The following is a 23,164-nucleotide window of genomic DNA, read 5'->3' as shown; positions in this document are numbered from 1 at the left end:
ACAATAAGAAACTATTTAAAAGCAATATGAAGATATCACAGCAATAAAGCTAAGATAAAGATTTGTTTTTACAGATGAGACAAAATAAAATAAAACATTATAAAATTATAAAATTATTAAAATAGACTGTAGGGATATACTAACTTTAAAAGGTGTCTTTAAGAGAGATTTTAAGAGGATGAGACAGATCTGCTCACGGAGAACTAACCTTAGTTAGACTCTGAATAAACATTACAGCATTAAATATGTTGCATTACTTCCTCCTGAAGAAGATTAATCTGTTTTATTTCTTTTTACATGGAAAAAACTTAAAGTAAATCAGATAAAAGGTCATTTTCTTCCACCTGGAATTAATAACAGAATTCTATTTCGTATTTTGGTCAGTTTGAATCCGTATATTAGAGGATTCAGGAGCGGAGGAATGAGGAGAAATTCTATAGCGATGAAGTTTTGAAGGCCCTGAGGCAAAACTGTGGAGCCAAACCGCATGTACATCAAATCAAAAACGATCACAACAAGGAACGTGGTCATGGTAATCAAATGGGGCACACACGTCTGCATGAACTTTCTACTGTCGTCCTTGGACCTCACACAAGTTCTAATAATATGCATGTACGTCCAAATGACGAAAACCCCATGAAAGAAATAGATTAAAATTATAGCAGAGGAAACTGCCTGGTTTGAAAATGTGTCGGCTTCAGAGCAGGCAAGTTTAACGATGACCCAGTTCACACAAAAGAGTTTCTGTAAGTTTGCGCCACACAGCTTCAGTCTGGACGTTAGCCCGACATTGATGGAGAAAGCACAGAAAGGTGTAAGCCAGGAGAAACACACCAGCTGAGAGAGCCTCCTCTTGGACATCACAGAGTGATAGTGCAGCGGTCGACATATAGCCAGGTACCTGTCATAGGCCATAACTGCCAGATTGGACAACTCACAGCAGGCAAACGAGTACATGACAAAAGCCTGGAGGAGACATCCTGCATAGGAGATTTCAGGAGCAGGCGACAGCAGATCGAGAAGAAATTTAGGATAGAAACCTGTGGTCCCGTAAAGTCCATTAACACAAAAACTGCACAACAAGATGTACATCGGCTCATGCAGGTCTTCATCTAAGATAATGATGGCGATGATAGAGATGTTGAAAAACAGAATCATACAGTAATACAGTAAAGTGAATGAGAAGAGCGTTATTCTGTAACTAAATGACTCGTTGAAACCGACCAGAATGAAATTTCTAACGATAGAAATATTTTCCATGATCAGATAAAATAATCATCACACCTCTCTCTTCAGACTCTACAGTTCCTGTGTCTTAACATCCGTGGTGACAGAGTACGAGGGTTGAGGTGTGATGTGGTCACATCCCTTAAAAGGTCTCCATCTCCCTCCATACCTTCTATTAATAACAGCTTCGGCAACAACAACAAAACTTAGGGGAATAAAAAAAAATTGTTGTTTATGTTGAGCAAGTGTTGAAGTGAACAAAACACAAAGCTAGTTTGACAACATGGGATAAAATAAGATAAGTCTTTATTAGTCCCACAATGAGGATATTTGCAATTTAACAAAATAATGTAATTTATATAATATAAAGTTGTATACAAATAAGTTTTGTTTTCATTCATTCTTACTCATGAAACACATTGTGTGTAACAGTGAGGTAACGAGCTGAACTTTAAATTCAAATTTTAATTTGTTTTACACCAACAAGACACGACTCATAGGAGCTACTGTATACACTTTCATACATGCCTAGAGTTCCCGATTATGTTTATTGTTATGACCAAAGACTGTAAGCAGAGATGGGCAAAAATACATCAAAATGTATTTTGATACAAAATACAAAATACCCCTCAAATAAATGTATCAAAATAAAATACAAAATACTGGTGCCAGAAAATTTAACAAAATACAATACATGTATTTTGTAACTGAAATATAGGAAATACTTTTTATGGATTTTCTGTTTTCTCACAATTTGGTATAACAGAGCATTCAGGTTTGGGCTGTATAATTTACACAAAGCTTTGGTGAACCCCACAAAAAGGAAGAACAGTCACGGAATGTCAGTGTAACTAAGCAGAGCTAATAAAAGACAACAACTTGATTGATTACGTATATATATATACAGTGGTGGCCAAAATTATTATAACACCATTAGGATCTGACAAAATTGGTAAACTGATAAAAAACATGATAAACTGGACAGATCTATTGTACATTCAAAGGAAAGCCTTTGGCTTGAGTTGCAGAAGGCATGGGATAAAATTAGGGTTGAGGTTCTTAGGAAATTTATTGACACTATGCCAGAGAGATGTGCTGCTTTAATTGCTCCAAAAGGTGGATGTACCAAATATTAAAGTTAAAAGTGGATAAAATCAGTAGGACTCACTTCATCTGTTATTTGTTTGTGCTCAGAGCAACCACCTGCATGTTTCATGAACATTATGACATTAAATCATGATTTGGAGGCAAAAAAAGTCAATTTTGTCAGATCCTAAAGGTGTTCTAATAATTTTGGCCACCACTGTGTGTGTATATATATATATATATATATATATATATATTAATGGGTAAACAGCCCAAAAACAAATATTCCTCACATATGAATAGCATCACACATTAGGCCTATGTATAATATTAAAGCAAAATATAGAATTAAAACCAATTTTACACAGGTAAATAGCCTAAATAAATTACTGTACATAAAGTTCTGCACAGAAAAATAACTAAACAAGTGAGTAGCCTACTTACTCCTCTTTTACTGAACCTTGGCCAGTGGCATGGTAGCCTACTAATTTCTCTCTTACATTGGCCAGTGGCATGGTAGGCCATAGTTATATATTACAGTGTAAAGTGTAATATTCACACTGACATATTTATGATATAATAATCCTTCCTTTTTGGTTCTTGAGACCCAACCATTGATATGGCATTATGACATTCACATTGAGAAGACAAAGCAAAACTTGTAATACAGTGCAAGATTAGATGGTCAGACGTCTCTAGATAAGGTTATCATGAACATACAAGCTCCTAATCTCCCTCTTCCTATAGCTAGCTACTCAACTGATAAATTAACTTGCTAAACACTAGCTATGCACTAGCATAGCCAGCATGCTAGCGTCATTAGCATGTTAGCATCTATCGCTAGTTTGATATTAAAACCATCACCATGTATTTATACAATAGGCTATATAATGTAGCCAGACCCTGACATAAGTTATACATCCAAGCTAGTTGATATCTGTCACACTCAGATAAAATATTTACCTTGACAGACAATCTGCTGCACTTGAAGATCTGAAGACTGAACTCGTGAACTGCTTTTTGATTAGTGGAGAAAGTATTTTGAATATTTAAAATACTAAATTACTCAACTCTAAATTATTTTGTTACAAATTACATTTGATTTGTATCGGCACTATCAAATACAAATTACAAAATACTTAAAGTACTTGAAATACGTATTTCAAATACAAGTAATTGAAATACCGCCCATCTCTGACTGTAAGTAAAGATGGACGACATGACAGCCCCTTTAAAAGTGAAGCCTAAAGAATCTTGATCGCCCCCTGGTGGCTGCAACCACTGAATTTAGTTTAAGTGTTACTTTTTATAGTAAGTTTAGTTTTTATTAGTTATTTGATGCAATAAAACAGGATGAAATGTTATGATTGACAGCTCAGTTTGTCAGCAGGACTTTCAAACGAATCCTGTTGCACATATTTGTGAACAAACATGTCATTGCACCTGTAAACCGTAGCAATATGGTGCAAAATGTTTTGAGATTGAACATGACCCCGTCCTTCCTGGAGCAAAATCCCCTTCCTCTTGGTTTGGTCAGGTGATCTCAGCTATGACATCATACCATAAAACCAGGAAATGCTGAGTGGCCTCCTCCTGCACATTGGATCTGAACTGAGGAACACACATTTCAGTAGTGTTCAGACATGCCACACAGGAAAGTAACAACTGACTCATGTGTCTTTGTGTTTACTTGAATCTAGTCATGTGTTTTAATGTGAAATATTTCATTGCTCACAGAAACAAACCTGTCATAATAACTGTGCATTCACCATTCATCGGCTCCCGGGAAGGTCCAGAGTTGTTAATTGTCATATTTATCCTCAGCGTCCCCTCTGGTTTGGCTTTTAACGTTTATGCAATTAAAAGGCCAAAACACCTGACACCTGACACCTGCTCTCTCTCTCTCTCTCTCTCGCTCTCCATGCAAACTGCCTCCCCTCTCCTCCCAATTTTCCTCCGCTCACCCCAACCAGTCGAGGCAGATGTCCGCCCACACCGACTCTGGTTCTGCTGGAGGTTTCTTCCCGTTAATGAGGGAGTTTTTTCTGCCTTGATATGTTATAATTTGACCTATAAAATTGAACTGAATTGAACTCCTTTGATCTGTATTCATTCATTTTTTTTGCCGTAGATGTTGAGAAGCACTTTGTAACCTTGTTTAGATACGTGACATACAAATAAAGTTATTATTAAAAGTTCATATGACTCATGATGTGTGAGTGACAGCAGGTACACAACACTCACTTTACTCTGTCCTCACTTGTTCATCTCATGCACCTGAATGTTGTGAGTCCATCTCCAGATGCAGAATAAAATTAACAGAGAGCCCAGAGTTAACTCTCAAGTTAATAGATATACAATTATTATTAAACTGAAAAAAATGTTTCTCTGTTAAATATTGTCTCAAAACTAATTTCCAAAGACCTGAATTATTTTTTTTAAACCAAGAAAATCTCCTTTGATTTCTTATTCCTCAAATTCGGATTGAGAACACGTCGTTATAGGAACAGCTAGATAAGTCCTTCTTGGGGATGAAGTCTTTTCTGCATCCATCATCACAGCTCATCAGGGGTCAGTGTCGTAGCCACGTAAACAAGTCACTGGTTCCTTTCCAATTGAGACTCTCCCATTGAGTTGTTCTATGTTGCGGAAGATTGAGAATATTATTGAAATTAAAACAAAAGTGGAACAAATTTGATTTAAAGGCTCTGAACACCAACACAAACATGACCTGAGAGCTGACTTTTAATTTTCCCTTCCTGTCTCCAAAAACTTCTGACCCATCCGATAATCAAATAAAATAAAATCAAAGTTTATTGTCACATGCACCAATGACAGCGTCATCGGAGCAGTGAAATACTTGTGACATGGCAGGGCAACATCTACGCAGTAGACGACTTTACAAAATAGTAAATTACTATAGAAATGAAGAGGAGAGTGTTAATCAAGGTCGCAGCTTGAACAATGCCTACCAAAAACTAAAATATTAAACTATTTATATTCATATTAAGGCATATATATATATATAAGAATATAATGGTGAATCATATTTATTTTTATTAAAATATTTATAAAATCCTGTGACGTGACGTCAATGTTTGAGGGATATAGTATTACAAATTCATGATGTAGAACCTGCAACATGTCCACTACATGTAACACAACCAACTAAACGGATAAAAACTGTTATAATCTTAATAAAAATAATAATAAGATTATTATTATTATAGTAACGACAATAATCATAGTAAACATTAACAATATACATTATTTGTTTATATAGCATCTTTTAAAACACAGTTAAGGTTCTTTAAACATGTACAATGAAAAATTGAAGACAAAGAATAAAAAAATATTTAAAAGCAGTTTGAAGATATCACAGCAATAAAGATTTTTTTTTTACAGATGAAACAAGATAAGATAAAACATTATTAAATTACTAAAATAGACAATAAGATGAGCACTAGGAGAAAGCTAACTTTAAAAGGTGTCTTTAAGAGAGATTTAAGAGGACGAGACAGATCTGCTCACAGAGAACTAACCTTAGTTAGACTCTGAATAAACATTACAGAATTACGTCTGCTGCATTACTTCCTCCTGACGAAGATGAATCTGCTTTTTTTCTTTTACATGAAAAAACTAAGAGTAAATCAGATAAAAGGCGATATTCTTCCATCGTGAATTATTGACAGAATTCTATTTCGTATTTTGGTCAGTTTGAATCCGTATATTAGAGGATTCAGGAGCGGAGGAATGAGGAGAAATTCTATAGCGATGAAGTTTTGAAGGCCCTGAGGCAAATCTGTGGAGCCAAACCGCATGTACATCAAATCAAAAACGATCACAACAAGGAACGTGGTCAAAGAAATCAAATGGGGCACACACGTCTGCATGAACTTGACCCTGCCGTCTTTGGACTTTACGCTGTTTGTAATCAGATGCATGTACGTCCAAACGACGAAAAACCCATGAGACACATAAATGATAATGGTTGCATACGAGAGGATACTATTTGAAAAGATGTCGGCTTCAGAGCAGGCGAGTTTATATATGATCCAGTTCACACAAAAGACTTTTGGGATTTTTGAGCCACACAACCTGAGTCTGGACGTCAGGATAACATTGATGGAGTGAATACAGAAAGGTGTGAGCCAGGAGAAACACACCAGCTGAGAGAGCCTCCTCTTGGACATCACAGAGTGATAGTGCAGCGGTCGACATATAGCCAGGTACCTGTCATAGGCCATAACTGCTAGATGGGACAACTCACAGCAGGCAAACGAGTACATGACAAAAGCCTGGAGGAGACATCCTGCATAGGAGATTTCAGGAGCAGGCGACAGCAGATCGAGAAGAAATTTAGGATAGAAACCTGTGGTCCCGTAAAGTCCATTAACACAAAAACTGCACAACAAGATGTACATCGGCTCATGCAGGTCTTCATCTAAGATAATGATGGCGATGACAGAGATGTTGAAAAACAGAATCATACAGTAATACAGTAAAGTAATGGAGAAGATGGCGAGTTTGTAGTTCGTCGTCTCATTCATCCCAGAGAGGGTGAAAACCCTCACAACAGAAACATTATCCATTATCAGAGAAATAAATCTTCAAAGTTTACCTTTCCAATGTTACATCAAACAGTGAGAGATCACAGACAGAGGCTTTACACTGGGCTGCCTGGTCTGACTCTCTCCTCCTTCCACACCATCTTTTATAAACAACTTCGATGAAAATGATGCATCAGGGAATTCAAACTCTGGTGTAGCAATCAGTAACCTGATCCGTCATTTACTTTATTTTTCCAAAACAAGTGTTTAAACACTAATATATTGCAAGTTAAACCATAATTCCTGATAAACTTACAGAATTTAAACAGCAGTGTTAAATAAACCTATTAAATTACCAGATTTTCTTATTAATTTGTAACTAAGAGATAAAACAATTGAATGTTACTAATAAATACAAATTATATAACATTTTAGATGCAGCATTTCAATACTTATCAGTGGAATAGTGTGAAACCATGCCAGCAAATTTGTTATATTACCACATGCATGTGTTATATTCAGTGTTATTAAAGAGCTGAACTTTAAATTCAAATTTGTTTTTGATTTACATCAACACACAACTCATATTAGCTACTGTAGACACTTTCATACATGCCTAGAGTTCCTGATTATGTTTATTGTTATGACCAAAGACTGTAAGTAAAGATGGACGACATGACTGCCCCTTTAAAAGTGAAGCCTAAAGAATTTTGATCGCCCCCTGGTGGCTGCAACCACTGAATTTAGTTTAAGTGTTACTTTTTATAGTAAGTTTAGTTTTTATTAGTTATTTGATCTAATAAAACAGGATGAAATGTTATGATTGACAGCTCAGTTTGTCAGCAGGACTTTCAAATGAATCCTGTTGCACATTTTTGTGAACAAACATTTCATTACACCTGTAAACCGTAGCAATATGGTATCAAATGTTTTGAGATTGAACATGACCCCGTTCTTCCTGGAACAAAATCCCCTTCCACTTGGTTCGGTCAGGTGACCTCAGCTATGACATCATACCATAAAACCAGGAAATGCTGAGTGGCCTCGTCCTGCACATTGGATCTGAACTGAGGAACACACATTTCAGTAGTGTTTAAACATGACACACAGGAAGGTAACTACTGACTCATGTGTCTTTGTGTTTACTTGAATCTACTCATGTGTTTTAATGTTTAGGTGCTAACACAAACAAACCTGTCATAATAACTGTGCATTCACAATTAATCTGCTCCCGGGAAGGTCCAGAGAGTTGAACAGTCATATTTATCGTCAGCGTCCCCTCGGGTATGGCTTTTAATGTTTATGCGGCTAAAAGGCCAAAACACCTGACACCTGCTCTTCCAAGAGAAACTCCTTTGATTTCTTATTCCTCAAATTCTGATTGAGAACACGTCCTTTTGTAAACAGCTAGATAAGTCCTTCTTGGGGATGAAGTCTTTATGCATCCATCATCACAGCTCATTAGGGGGCAGTTTCGTATCCATGTAAACAAGTCACTGGTTCCTATCCACTTGAGACTCTCCCATTGAGTTGTTGTATGCTGCGGAAGACTGAGAATATTTTTGAAATGAAAACAAAAGTGGAACAAATTTGATTTAAAGGCGGTGACTTTAAATGTTTCCTCCCGTCTCCGAAAACTTTTATGTTTGTTCAACTGAGGATTAATTCTGACCCATTCAACAAAAGAAGAAGAAAGTGTTAATCAAGGTCGCAGCTCAAACCACGCGTACCAAAAACTCAAATATGAAACTGTTTATATTCATATTAATGCACAAACATATATAAGAATATAATGTTGAAACAAATTTCTTTTCATAAAAATATTTGACAGATAATCTGTGATGTGATGTCAATGTTTGAGGATACAGTATCAGATTCCATGATGTAGAAACTGTAACTAGTCCACTACATGTAACATTACCAACTAAAGGATAAAAACTGTTATAATAATAATAATAATATATTATTATTATTATTATAGTAATAACAATAATCATAGTAAACATTAAAAATAGACATTATTTATACAGCACTTACAAAACACAGTTATAATGGGTTTTAAACATTTTCAATGAAAAATTGAAGACAGAATTTGAAGATATCACATCGGTAAAGCAAAGCATTTTTTTTTTTTACATATGAGACAAGAGTAAAAACAAGACAAAATAAAACATTATTAAATTATCAAATAGACTGTACGATGAGCACTAGGAGAAAGCGAACTTTAAAAGTTGTCTTTAAGAGAGATTTCAAAGAGGTCGAGGAGTTTATCAGATCTGCTCAAGGAGCCCTGACAGAAAAAGGTCCGGTCCCCTCTGGTCCTCAGCCGGGAATGTGGAATGGTGAGCCTCCGCTGAGGACCTCAGTTTACAACCAGGCACACATAGAGTGATAATATTAGAAATGTAATTAGGTGCAAGTCCAGAAAGGGCCTTAAAAGTCAGCAGTAAACTCTTAAAATCAATTCTACGATTTACTGAAAGCCAATAAAGAGAAGTTAATGCATTGATTTGCTACATAACACTTTTGTATCAAACACATATTTGAATTGAATTTGATTTTTATTGGGCCAAATCACAACATAAATTATATCTTGCCACTTTACATAGTAAGGTCAAGATTTTACAATATTCAGTTTATACTGAGGTATGCAGTCCTCATGTGGATCAAACCGAACCATCCGGACGTGAACCAAACATCATCTAAAAGCAAACATGAGCCTTGAATGAACCTCAGTTAGACTCTGAATAAACATTACAGAATTACGTCTGCTGCATTACTTCCTCCTGATGAGGATTAATCTGTTCTGTTTCTTTTACATGAAAAAACCTAAAGGTTAATCAGATAAAAGGTCATTTTCTTCCACCGTGAATTAATAACAGAATTCTATTTCGTATTTTGGTCAGTTTGAATCCGTATATTAGAGGATTGAGGAGCGGAGGAATGAGGAGAAATTCTATAGCGATGAAGTTTTGAAAGCCCTGAGGCAAATCTCTGGAGCCAAACCGCATGTACATCAAATCAAAAAAGATCACAACAATGAATGTTGTCATAGAAATAAAATGGGGCACACATGTCTGCATGAACTTTCTACTGTCGTCTTTGGACCTCACACAAGTTCTAATAATATGCATGTACGTCCAAATGACAAAAACCCCATGAAAGAAATAGAATAAAATTATAATATATGAAACTGCCTGGTTTGAAAACGTGTCGGCATCAGAGCAGGTGAGTTTAACGATGACCCAGTTCACACAAAGGAGTTTCTGTAAGTTTGCGCCACACAGCTTCAGTCTGGACGTTAGCCCGACATTGATGGAGAAAGCACAGAAAGGTGTGAGCCAGGAGAAACACACCAGCTGAGAGAGCCTCCTCTTGGACATCACAGAGTGATAGTGCAGCGGTCGACATATAGCCAGGTACCTGTCATAGGCCATAACTGCCAGATTGGACAACTCACAGCAGGCAAACGAGTACATGACAAAAGCCTGGAGGAGACATCCTGCATAGGAGATTTCAGGAGCAGGCGACAGCAGATCGAGAAGAAATTTAGGATAGAAACCTGTGGTCCCGTAAAGTCCATTAACACAAAAACTGCACAACAAGATGTACATCGGCTCATGCAGGTCTTCATCTAAGATAATGATGGCGATGACAGAGATGTTGAAAAACAGAATCATACAGTAATACAGTAAAGTAATGGAGAAGATGGCGAGTTTGTAGTTCGTCGTCTCATTCATCCCAGAGAGGGTGAAAACCCTCACAACAGAAACATTATCCATTATCAGAGAAATAAATCTTCAAAGTTTACCTTTCCAATGTTACATCAAACAGTGAGAGATCACAGACAGAGGCTTTACACTGGGCTGCCTGGTCTGACTCTCTCCTCCTTCCACACCATCTTTTATAAACAACTTCGATGAAAATGATGCATCAGGGAATTCAAACTCTGGTGTAGCAATCAGTAACCTGATCCGTCATTTACTTTATTTTTCCAAAACAAGTGTTTAAACACTAATATATTGCAAGTTAAACCATAATTCCTGATAAACTTACAGAATTTAAACAGCAGTGTTAAATAAACCTATTAAATTACCAGATTTTCTTATTAATTTGTAACTAAGAGATAAAACAATTGAATGTTACTAATAAATACAAATTATATAACATTTTAGATGCAGCATTTCAATACTTATCAGTGGAATAGTGTGAAACCATGCCAGCAAATTTGTTATATTACCACATGCATGTGTGATATTCAGTGTTATTAAAGAGCTGAACTTTAAATTCAAATTTGTTTTTTGATTTACATCAACACACAACTCATATTAGCTACTGTAGACACTTTCATACATGCCTAGAGTTCCTGATTATGTTTATTGTTATGACCAAAGACTGTAAGTAAAAATGGACGACATGACTGCCCCTTTAAAAGTGAAGCCTAAAGAATTTTGATCGCCCCCTGGTGGCTGCAACCACTGAATTTAGTTTAAGTGTTACTTTTTATAGTAAGTTTAGTTTTTATTAGTTATTTGATCTAATAAAACAGGATGAAATGTTATGATTGACAGCTCAGTTTGTCAGCAGGACTTTCAAATGAATCCTGTTGCACATTTTTGTGAACAAACATTTCATTACACCTGTAAACCGTAGCAATATGGTATCAAATGTTTTGAGATTGAACATGACCCCGTTCTTCCTGGAACAAAATCCCCTTCCACTTGGTTCGGTCAGGTGACCTCAGCTATGACATCATACCATAAAACCAGGAAATGCTGAGTGGCCTCGTCCTGCACATTGGATCTGAACTGAGGAACACACATTTCAGTAGTGTTTAAACATGACACACAGGAAGGTAACTACTGACTCATGTGTCTTTGTGTTTACTTGAATCTACTCATGTGTTTTAATGTTTCAGTGCTAACACAAACAAACCTGTCATAATAACTGTGCATTCACAATTAATCTGCTCCCGGGAAGGTCCAGAGAGTTGAACAGTCATATTTATCGTCAGCGTCCCCTCGGGTATGGCTTTTAATGTTTATGCGGCTAAAAGGCCAAAACACCTGACACCTGCTCTTCCAAGAGAAACTCCTTTGATTTCTTATTCCTCAAATTCTGATTGAGAACACGTCCTTTTGTAAACAGCTAGATAAGTCCTTCTTGGGGATGAAGTCTTTATGCATCCATCATCACAGGTCATTAGGGGGCAGTTTCGTATCCATGTAAACAAGTCACTGGTTCCTATCCACTTGAGACTCTCCCATTGAGTTGTTGTATGCTGCGGAAGACTGAGAATATTTTTGAAATGAAAACAAAAGTGGAACAAATTTGATTTAAAGGCGGTGACTTTAAATGTTTCCTCCCGTCTCCGAAAACTTTTATGTTTGTTCAACTTAGGATTAATTCTGACCCATTCAACAAAAGAAGAAGAAAGTGTTAATCAAGGTCGCAGCTCAAACCACGCGTACCAAAAACTCAAATATGAAACTGTTTATATTCATATTAATGCACAAACATATATAAGAATATAATGTTGAAGCAAATTTCTTTTCATAAAAATATTTGACAGATAATCTGTGATGTGATGTCAATGTTTGAGGATACAGTATCAGATTCCATGATGTAGAAACTGTAACTAGTCCACTACATGTAACATTACCAACTAAAGGATAAAAACTGTTATAATAATAATAATAATATATTATTATTATTATTATAGTAATAACAATAATCATAGTAAACATTAAAAATAGACATTATTTATACAGCACTTACAAAACACAGTTATAATGGGTTTTAAACATTTTCAATGAAAAATTGAAGACAGAATTTGAAGATATCACATCGGTAAAGCAAAGCATTTTTTTTTTTTACATATGAGACAAGAGTAAAAACAAGACAAAATAAAACATTATTAAATTATCAAATAGACTGTACGATGAGCACTAGGAGAAAGCGAACTTTAAAAGTTGTCTTTAAGAGAGATTTCAAAGAGGTCGAGGAGTTTATCAGATCTGCTCAAGGAGCCCTGACAGAAAAGGTCCGGTCCCCTCTGGTCCTCAGCCGGGAATGTGGAATGGTGAGCCTCCGCTGAGGACCTCAGTTTACAACCAGGCACACATAGAGTGATAATATCAGAAATGTAATTAGGTGCAAGTCCAGAAAGGGCCTTAAAAGTCAGCAGTAAACTCTTAAAATCAATTCTACGATTTACTGAAAGCCAATAAAGAGAAGTTAATGCATTGATTTGCTACATAACGCTTTTGTATCAAACACATATTTGAATTGAATTTGATTTTTATTGGGCCAAATCACAACATAAATTATATCTTGCCACTTTACATAGTAAGGTCAAGATTTTACAATATTCAGTTTATACTGAGGTATGCAGTCCTCATGTGGATCAAACCGAACCATCCGGACGTGAACCAAACATCATCTAAAAGCAAACATGAGCCTTGAATGAACCTCAGTTAGACTCTGAATAAACATTACAGAATTACGTCTGCTGCATTACTTCCTCCTGATGAGGATTAATCTGTTCTGTTTCTTTTACATGAAAAAACCTAAAGGTTAATCAGATAAAAGGTCATTTTCTTCCACCGTGAATTAATAACAGAATTCTATTTCGTATTTTGGTCAGTTTGAATCCGTATATTAGAGGATTGAGGAGCGGAGGAATGAGGAGAAATTCTATAGCGATGAAGTTTTGAAAGCCCTGAGGCAAATCTCTGGAGCCAAACCGCATGTACATCAAATCAAAAAAGATCACAACAATGAATGTTGTCATAGAAATAAAATGGGGCACACACGTCTGCATGAACTTTCTACTGTCGTCTTTGGACCTCACACAAGTTCTAATAATATGCATGTACCTCCAAATGACAAAAACCCCATGAAAGAAATAGAATAAAATTATAATATATGAAACTGCCTGGTTTGAAAACGTGTCGGCATCAGAGCAGGTGAGTTTAACGATGACCCAGTTCACACAAAGGAGTTTCTGTAAGTTTGCGCCACACAGCTTCAGTCTGGACGTTAGCCCGACATTGATGGAGAAAGCACAGAAAGGTGTGAGCCAGGAGAAACACACCAGCTGAGAGAGCCTCCTCTTGGACATCACAGAGTGATTGTAGGGGCCAAAATGCATATTTGGTCTGTTTGTTTATTGTTTATTTTGAAAGGTTAGTCACACTGTTTTGGATCATGTCACTTCCGTTTGATTGACACATGGGTGTGGCTTAATCTATATACCTGGGCAGTCAGATCAGCGGAGTGAGGGGGAGAAAGGGGGTTAGTGGCGCACCTGATTATATTTTCTGTTGACCGTCGTCGTCGTCATCGTCAAACAACCATGTTTTCATTCATCAATTGTCATTCGGTCTACAGCAATAAAATTCTCAAACTATATTCATCACCGGACTTGGATTCATTGTACGACGCGTAGCAGCCTGGAGCCCACTTAAGCCTCTTAGCGGCCTTTTATAGGAAAACGGACGCTATATTTAGTAAACAGAAATAATCCAAAAACACCACGGGATTCAACGTTGCTCTTATCGCTTGGATCTCGATGTTTTGGACGGAACGAACTATGCAACAGGGGACTCTTCTGCGGACGCCTGGGATCAGAGACACATAATTGACTGCAGCAGCGGTGTAACGCGGAAGTGACAGCAGCGCATCACAGCCATCAGAATCGGTATGTTTGTTGATCCTTCTGTGTAGTTGTTTGAAGTTGAACACAGTTTGGAAAGGCTGCCGTTTTGTCCATTGGGGACTGTTTGTTTGGGCTTGTGTTGCGCGTGCTTGGTTTGTCGCGATCGGCAATTGTTTGGGCTGATTGGAGGACTGCGTGATGAGCAGTGGCCGCCGTTTGCTGTGCTGTGCTGTTGTGTTGAAAATCGCATTGTGACTGAATCAATGTCATTGCGGATTGCATTGTGTGTGTTGGTCTGTGCTTTGGTGAATTGTGCACGTTGAAAGTTCACATAATGAGTGACTCAAATGAAATGGAAATTACGGAGAATAGAACGGTCAAGCTTACAGCCAAAGCGCTGGCTTGCAAAATGGAAACTCTTCAAAAGCAATGTCAATCTAATGTGAAAAAAATGAAAGAGCTCTCACGTGAAATTAAAGGGCTCATGAAAAATGATGAAAATGCAAAGAAAGTGCAATTCAAACTGAATGAACTCAAACAACTGTATGAAAATGCAAATGCAGCACATGAGTCAGTGATTGTTTTACTTCCCAAAGAGGAAAAGGTAACACAAAAGGAGTGGTTTGGACGCATAATAAAACACAACACAGACTTCATTGATGATGTAAAGACATGGCTCTCTGAGATTGAAAGACACTTTCAACAAGCAAGAAAGGTGACTGAAGATGTGTTTGCTGCACAATCAGTCATCTCTCCCATTCCACCTGAAGAGGGAGCACCTGTTGCACCTGTTGAATTAAAGGAAAATATACCACACTCTAATGTTCCAGCTGCCATTCCTTCCCAACAGAATAAAGCAATATCTGACATGCAGGATGAAATAAAGCCAAGTGACAGTGTGTCAAATATTACCAACAGGAGTCACAAATCACATTCTTCATGCTCAAGATTTTCCACCACCTCATCTGCATGCATCAAGGCTGAGGCTGAAATGGCTGCTCTTATTGTAATACAACAAATGCTAAAAGATAAACATGCCATAGAAGCACAAGAGGAGGAGCTAAGGAGGAAAAAAGAGCAACTGGAGCTGGATGGGAATCTTGCTGCTACAATGGCAAAAATGAAGATTCTTGGAGCCTCAAGTAGATCTGGTGTGCGTAGCCACAGATCAAGAGTGTCAGATGGTATGAACTCGTATATGGAGAAAAAACAACGTGAAAAGAAAACACAAATGATTGCCACTGCTGACGGAGACATTAATCAAACCCAATCTCTCCCCACAGTGCCAGTGACAATTCAGTCAAATACATTAACTATGGATGCACATGTTACAATACCAACAACATTGCCTGCTCCAAGCAATGGTGAACAGAGCAACATGCTTAACATCATGGAAAAGCAAAATGACATCACTGCATTAATGGTTCAACAACAGTCTCTCTCTTTAATGCCCAAGAAGGAGATTCGTCGTTTTGATGGTGACCCACTTCAATTTCAAACATTCATAAAATCCTTTGAACACAACATCGAAAGCAAGAACCCAAACCCCACAGATTGTCTTTATTATCTGGAACAATATACCGAAGCACAACCAAAAGAAATGGTGAGGAGCTGCCTTCATATGGCCGCAGATAGAGGATTCAGGAAGGCAAAATCCTTACTGCAGGAGCACTTTGGCAACGAGCATAAAATTGCTACAGCCTACATGGAGAAGGCTCTTTCATGGTCGTCAATTAAACCAGATGACACAAAAACACTACAAGCATACACTCTGTTTCTAAGAGGATGTTGCAATGCCATGGAAGATGTCAACAACATGCAAGAGCTCAACATGTCTGCTAACCTGCTAATTATAATTAAGAAGCTGCCATATCGACTGAGGGATAAATGGAGATCTGTGGCATGTGATTTTCAGGAAAGGTACAACCAAAGAGCTACCTTCAGGGATCTGGTAAATTACCTTGAAAAACAGGTGAGGATTGCAACTGATCCAGTATTTGGAGACATCAGAGACACTCCCACACCAAGCAAGGATGGAAGAGGTTTTATGTCAAAACCACCTCATCCAAAAATCAAAGGAAGTACATTTGCAACCACTGTGACAGTTGCACATGAGAAAAATGGAAATGGACCTAGGAAAATGGAGAGTTGGTCGGCTGTAAAAAGGTGTTTGTTCTGTGGAGGTGGACATGCTTTGGAGGTGTGTTTCCTATTGGAAAAGAAAGCACATCATGAGAAAATCACTTTCCTTAAAGAAAATGGAGCCTGCTTTGGTTGTCTGCAGAAAGGACACATGAGCAAGGACTGCAGGAAGCGACTCAGCTGCAACATATGCAATTTGAAGCATCCTCAGATGCTGCATATCCACCAAAGAAGATTTGAAATGGACAAACATCAAGCTCAAACAAAGGAAGAAGCTGACATCAGAGCCATAGCCTCGGTACAGACAAGTGGTCTTACTGGGGCCGGTGAAGACAATTGCAAACTCTCCATAGTGCCTGTGAAAGTAAAGGCCAAGAAGGGGAATACAACAGTGCATACATATGCATTCCTTGACCCGGGAAGCACTGCGTCATTTTGCAAATTGGGGCTAATGAATAAGCTCAATCTCCAGGGAAGAAAATCAAATATTCTTCTGAGAACAATGGGTCAAAGGAAGGTCGTTGAAACCAGCATTGTTTCAGGCCTAGAGGTTACAGGACTTCATGGCACTGATTTCTTTGATCTCCCATGAGTGTACACTCAGAAGACTATGCCTGTGCACAAAGGGAACATCCCACATCAAAATGACATCAATCAGTGGCATCATTTAAAGAATATTCACTTACCTGAACTGGACTGTGAGATTGAGTTGCTGATTGGCTCCGATGTACCAAAGGCTCTGGAACCACTTCAAGTCATCAGGAGTGTGGGAGATGGACCATATGCAGTCAAAACAATGCTCGGCTGGACAGTTAACGGACCTCTGGGAGGAAAAGGTGATTATGCTCAGGAGCAGTCAGAAATCAGTGTTAACAGGATATCAGTTGTTACACTTGATGAGCAATGGGAGCAGCAGTTCAAGATTGACTTTCCTGAGTGTGTCAAAGATGACCAAGAACCTTCAAAAGAAGATCAGCAGTTCTTGGATTTGGTATCAACATCTGCAAAGCTAGTTAATGGACATTACTGCTTTGGTTTACCATTGAAGGACAGGGAAATCTGCTTGCCTGACAATAAGAACTGCGCTGAACAGAGGACACTAAACTTAAAAGGGCGTTTCCAGAGAGATCCATGCTATCACTTGGAGTACACCAACTTCATGTCTGACATGATATCCAAGGGCTATGCAGAGGAAGTACCAGAAGGAATCTTGGAACGTAGTGATGGCAGAAAATGGTATCTACCACACCATGGAGTTTTGCATCCACAAAAGAAAAAACTTAGAGTGGTGTTCGACTGTGGAGCAACATATCAGGGAGTTTCACTGAACTCTCAGCTCTTACAGGGACCAGACCTCACCAGCACCTTGATTGGAGTCATAGCTAGATTCCGTAAAGAACCTGTTGTCATCGCTGCGGATATCGAAGCAATGTTCCTCCAAGTACAAGTACCAAATGAAGATCGGGACCTGCTACGGTTCGTCTGGTGGCCTGATGGAGATTACAGTCAGAACATGGTGGAATACAGAATGACGGTGCATTTATTTGGAGCAACATCATCTCCAAGTTGTGCAAATTTTGCCCTGAGAAAATGTGCTGAAGACAACACTGGCCAGTTCAGCCCACAAGCTATCAACACCATCTTGAACAACTTTTATGTGGATGACTGCCTCGCTTCAGCAGCTTCAGAAGAGGACGCAATAGCTCTTTATCACGAGTTAAGAGCCATTTGCTTCAAGGGAGGCTTTGTACTCACCAAGTGGATAAGCAATAGTCGTCATGTATTGGCTGCCATACCTGAAACGGAAAGAGCAAAAGAAATGAAGGATCTGGATTTGGACCATGACAAACTACCTGTTGAGAGGATGTTAGGTGTACAATGGTGTGTTCAGTCTGACGTCTTCAAGTTCAAAATCATCCTCAAAGACAGACCACTCACAAGACGGGGGATTTTGTCGACTGTCAGTTCTGTATATGATCCCCTTGGAATGTTGGCACCAGTAGTCCTGACTGCAAAAAGGATCCTACAGGAATTGTGTCGGGAAAAGACTGGTTGGGATGATGTGATACCAGACTCTATTGTGAAAGAATGGATGAGCTGGATTCAGGAACTCCATAACCTGGAAGACTTCAAAGTCAACAGATGCTTCAAACCTACAAACTTCGGAGCGGTAACATCTGCCCAGCTACACCATTTTGCTGATGCATGTCAGGATGGTTATGGAACTGTGAGTTATTTGTTAATGCATAACAACCATGGCCAAACGCATTGTGCATTTGTGATGGGAAAGGCCAGAGTGGCTCCTTTGAAGCCAGTCACTATCCCTCGCATGGAGTTGACTGCTGCTACCATGGCGAGCAGAATGGACACAATATTGAGGAAAGAGCTGCAGATGGAACTAGCAGAATCTACATTTTGGACTGATAGCACCTCTGTGCTCAAGTACATAAAGAACAGGACCACACGATTTCGAACATTCGTGGCTAACAGAGTGACTGAAATTGCCAAAGCCTCAGATGAACATCAGTGGAGGTATGTCAACACAAATGACAATCCAGCAGACATGGCTTCCAGAGGTCTGAAAGTCAAAGCTTTCCTAAAGAAGAAAATGTGGGTGTACGGACCTCCGTTTCTTCATGGTCCTCAGGAAGAGTGGCCTCAGAACCCTGATGGATTGGATGCAATTTCACTGAAGGACTCTGAAGTCAAGAGCATAACCGTAAATGCTGCTCAAATAAGACCTGAAGCAGTGGATCCAACAACCAACTTCATCCATTACTTCTCATCCTGGAATCAGTTGAAAAGGGCAGTAGCATGGATGCTCAGAATCAAAAGAGTGCTTCTGCAACGAATCAGGAAGAGGAAAACAGCAAGCGGTGTTCTCTCTTTGCAAGGAAATCTTGACACTCAGGAAATCCGTCTCACAATCGGCGAATTGGAGAGTGCAGAGATGGAGATAATCCGCTTCTGCCAAAAGAAGAGATTTGGAGATGAAATCTCAAATCTGAAAAAGGGAATGAATGTTAAAAGGACAAGCCACATTCATAAACTCAACCCCATTCTGGACAAAGATGTGTTAAGAGTTGGTGGTCGCCTAAGCAGAGCAGCAATGCCAGAAGAAATGAAACATCCTGTCATTCTGGCCAAAGACTTTCACATTGCTGACCTCCTTTTACGACATATTCATGGGGAGGTGGGACATGGTGGTCGCAACCATATGCTATCCAGACTGCGTCAGAAATATTGGATTCCTGGTGCCACAGTATTGATCAGGAAAATCCTGTCTAAATGTGTTGTCTGTCGGCGTATAAATGCTATTCCTGGACAACAGCAGATGGCTGATCTACCCCTGGATAGAGTCTCTCCAGATGAACCACCATTCACAAACGTTGGAGTCGATTACTTTGGACCCTTTGGAGTGAAGCGTGGCAGAAGTGTCGTGAAGCGATATGGTGTTATTTTCACCTGTTTGGCTACAAGAGCAATTCACCTTGAAATGGCCTCATCGCTTGACACAGACTCTTTCATCCATGCCCTTCGGCGCTTCATAGCCAGACGAGGCCAAGTAAAGGAAATACGATCAGACAATGGAACCAATTTTGTGGGAGCACAGCGCGAGTTGAAGGAAGCTATTGAAGGATGGAATCAAGGTCAGATCCATGACATACTGCTTCAAAAGGGAATAAACTGGATATTCAATCCCCCTGCTGGCTCACACCATGGAGGTGTGTGGGAAAGATTAATCAGATCAGTGCGGAAGGTTCTCAACTCAACACTAAATGTGCAAAGTCTGGATGAGGAGGGACTCCACACAGTCTTATGTGAAGCCGAAGCTATTCTCAACAGTCGTCCAATCACAAAGGCTTCTACAGATCCCAACGACCTTGAAGCACTCACACCAAATCACCTTCTGCTTCTCAAAAGCACGCCATCCCTGCCACCAGGACAGTTTCAGAAGGAAGACCTATATGCTCGCCGCAGGTGGAGGCAAGTTCAATATATGTCTGACTTATTTTGGAAAAGGTGGATTAAGGAGTATCTTCCCCAACTGCAAGAACAACAGAAATGGTCCAACATAAGACGCAACTTCACACCAGGAGACATCGTCATCATTGTGGATGATTCAGCGCCTCGCAACCCCTGGTTGACTGGAAGGATTGTGGAGACCATTATGGACAAAAAGGGACTTGTACGTCAGCTTCGGATCAAGTCAAAGACCGGATTTCTGACCAGGCCCATCACCAAAGTCTGCCTACTACTGGAGGCAGCGGATCATTGACTGACGCAAACTGACTTTTGACCCCTTGACTTTGTTCCTGAACACTTGACTTTGATTAATCACTCTTTCCTTGGACAACGTATATCGGATTACAAATAATGAAGAAAGAAAATATATTTACATACTATGTTGATTGTTATGTCAAATTTGTAATTATTATTTGAAACATAATAATTAGGGGCCGGAATTGTAGGGGCCAAAATGCATATTTGGTCTGTTTGTTTATTGTTTATTTTGAAAGGTTAGTCACACTGTTTTGGATCATGTCACTTCCGTTTGATTGACACATGGGTGTGGCTTAATCTATATACCTGGGCAGTCAGATCAGCGGAGTGAGGGGGAGAAAGGGGGTTAGTGGCGCACCTGATTATATTTTCTGTTGACCGTCGTCGTCGTCATCGTCAAACAACCATGTTTTCATTCATCAATTGTCATTCGGTCTACAGCAATAAAATTCTCAAACTATATTCATCACCGGACTTGGATTCATTGTACGACGCGTAGCAGCCTGGAGCCCACTTAAGCCTCTTAGCGGCCTTTTATAGGAAAACGGTCGACATATAGCCAGGTACCTGTCATAGGCCATAACTGCCAGATTGGACAACTCACAGCAGGCAAACGAGTACATGACAAAAGCCTGGAGGAGACATCCTGCATAGGAGATTTCAGGAGCAGGCGACAGCAGATCGAGAAGAAATTTAGGATAGAAACCTGTGGTCCCGTAAAGTCCATTAACACAAAAACTGCACAACAAGATGTACATCGGCTCATGCAGGTCTTCATCTAAGATAATGATGGCGATGATAGAGATGTTGAAAAACAGAATCATACAGTAATACAGTAAAGTGAGAGAGAAGATGGCGAGTTTGTAGTTCATCGTCTCATTTATCCCAGAGAGGGTGAAAACTCTCAGAACAGAAACATTATCCATTATCAGAGAAATAAATCTTCAAAGTTTACCTTTCCAATGTTACATCAAGCAGTGAGAGATCACAGACAGAGGCTTTACACTGGGCTGCCTGGTCTGACTCTCTCCTCCTTCCACACCATCTTTTATAAACAACTTCGACGAAAATGATGCATCAGGGAATTCAAACTCTGGTTTCACAATAAGTAATCTGATACGTCATTTACTTTATCTTTCAAAAACAAGTATTTAAACAGTAATATTTCAAGTTGAACCATAATTACTGATAAACTATCAGAAGTTAAACACTAGTGTTAAATAAACCTATTAAATTACCAGATTTTCTTATTAATTTGTAACTAGGAGATAAAACAATTGAATTATTATGTATCTAATTACGAGAAAAGGATTATCAGTATCACAGACTCCTCACAATAAAAAAAGCCCCATTGGTTGTTTGTTCAAATGTCTAAAACAATTCATGATCATACGCTTCACGGACAAGATAAATCAATTGAAATGCAGTAAGGAAATAGAAAGGGAAACTGTTGATTTAAATGCCTGATTTAATATGTCCAGTAAACTTAGCTTCGGCCTTTTCCCTTTTTGCTGTTTTCAGATATAATTGCTAGAAAATGTGCGGAAAATGGGATCTGGACATTTTCCAGAACATGTATTTTAAATAAATATAAATGTATAACGACACATTTAGTCATTTATTTAGGCATTTAATTATATATGGCGACGCCTGCGAGCTAGTTCTGGCAGGCAACTCGAGCGGCGCTGCGCCAATCAGGTGTCATACATCATGTGACATACATCATGTGACATACCTCAATCTCCACAACCATCTTAATACACACCCACCTTATCAGGTGGTCTATTTAACCAGAGAGAAATTTCCCATCAACCCCTCTTGCTCGCACTGCTGCTGCAGTATTGCTACCTGTTGCTTCAGCGTCGCAGCCGTTGACCAAGTGACCGTTGTTCCTCCGTGGGTCGTTGTCTCTCTCAATCCGAGTAATTCCTCCTCTGAAGAAGTTCGCTTTATTTCCGAAATTTCGGCTCGGTCCTTCAAGATTCACTACGTGTGAATCGGACGTCAAGCGTCTGCGCCACGACTCCCGCGGGCCTCTCAGCGCGCACCACATCCTGGAGGAGCTGCGCACCCGAAGCGTTTAATTCATCGGGTCTGAGCCACGAGTTAGTTTCAACTACTTCTTGACTGAAGGCGGCTCCGCGAGGCCGAACAAACGCTGGTGGCAGCGTCACTGACGGCAGCTTCGCTGACGGATTCTTCCCGGGACATCTCT

The 23,164-nt window shown here is 39.1% G+C and overlaps 4 protein-coding genes across 4 annotated transcripts; all 4 read right to left on the bottom strand.

Annotated features, from left to right (window-relative positions):
• Positions 1 to 330: 330 nt before the first annotated feature.
• LOC128455593 (olfactory receptor 11H6-like) lies at positions 331 to 1,260 on the bottom strand. The gene has a single exon (XM_053439272.1). The coding sequence runs from the start codon at positions 1,258 to 1,260 to the stop codon at positions 331 to 333; it is 930 nt and encodes a 309-aa protein (XP_053295247.1).
• Positions 1,261 to 5,963: 4,703 nt separating this feature from the next.
• LOC128455499 (olfactory receptor 142-like) lies at positions 5,964 to 6,911 on the bottom strand. Its single transcript, XM_053439169.1, has one exon. The coding sequence runs from the start codon at positions 6,903 to 6,905 to the stop codon at positions 5,964 to 5,966; it is 942 nt and encodes a 313-aa protein (XP_053295144.1). The 5' UTR covers positions 6,906 to 6,911.
• A 2,804-nt stretch (positions 6,912 to 9,715) lies between these two features.
• Positions 9,716 to 10,651, bottom strand: LOC128456117 (olfactory receptor 8I2-like). The gene has a single exon (XM_053440176.1). It carries the CDS (start codon positions 10,643 to 10,645, stop codon positions 9,716 to 9,718), a length of 930 nt encoding a protein of 309 aa, XP_053296151.1. The 5' UTR covers positions 10,646 to 10,651.
• Positions 10,652 to 13,455: 2,804 nt separating this feature from the next.
• Positions 13,456 to 21,881, bottom strand: LOC128455498 (olfactory receptor 1030-like). The gene is made up of 2 exons (XM_053439168.1): positions 21,488 to 21,881; positions 13,456 to 13,997 (listed from the first exon to the last, which is right to left on the bottom strand). Exons 1-2 carry the CDS (start codon positions 21,873 to 21,875, stop codon positions 13,456 to 13,458), a joined length of 930 nt encoding a protein of 309 aa, XP_053295143.1. The 5' UTR covers positions 21,876 to 21,881.
• Positions 21,882 to 23,164: the final 1,283 nt, after the last annotated feature.

This window comes from Pleuronectes platessa, chromosome 14 (genome assembly GCF_947347685.1).
Source record: "Pleuronectes platessa chromosome 14, fPlePla1.1, whole genome shotgun sequence".
Classification (NCBI taxonomy): domain Eukaryota; kingdom Metazoa; phylum Chordata; class Actinopteri; order Pleuronectiformes; family Pleuronectidae; genus Pleuronectes; species Pleuronectes platessa.
Note: the sequence above shows the minus strand (reverse complement) of the source record. Positions and strands in the feature narration are given on the sequence as shown.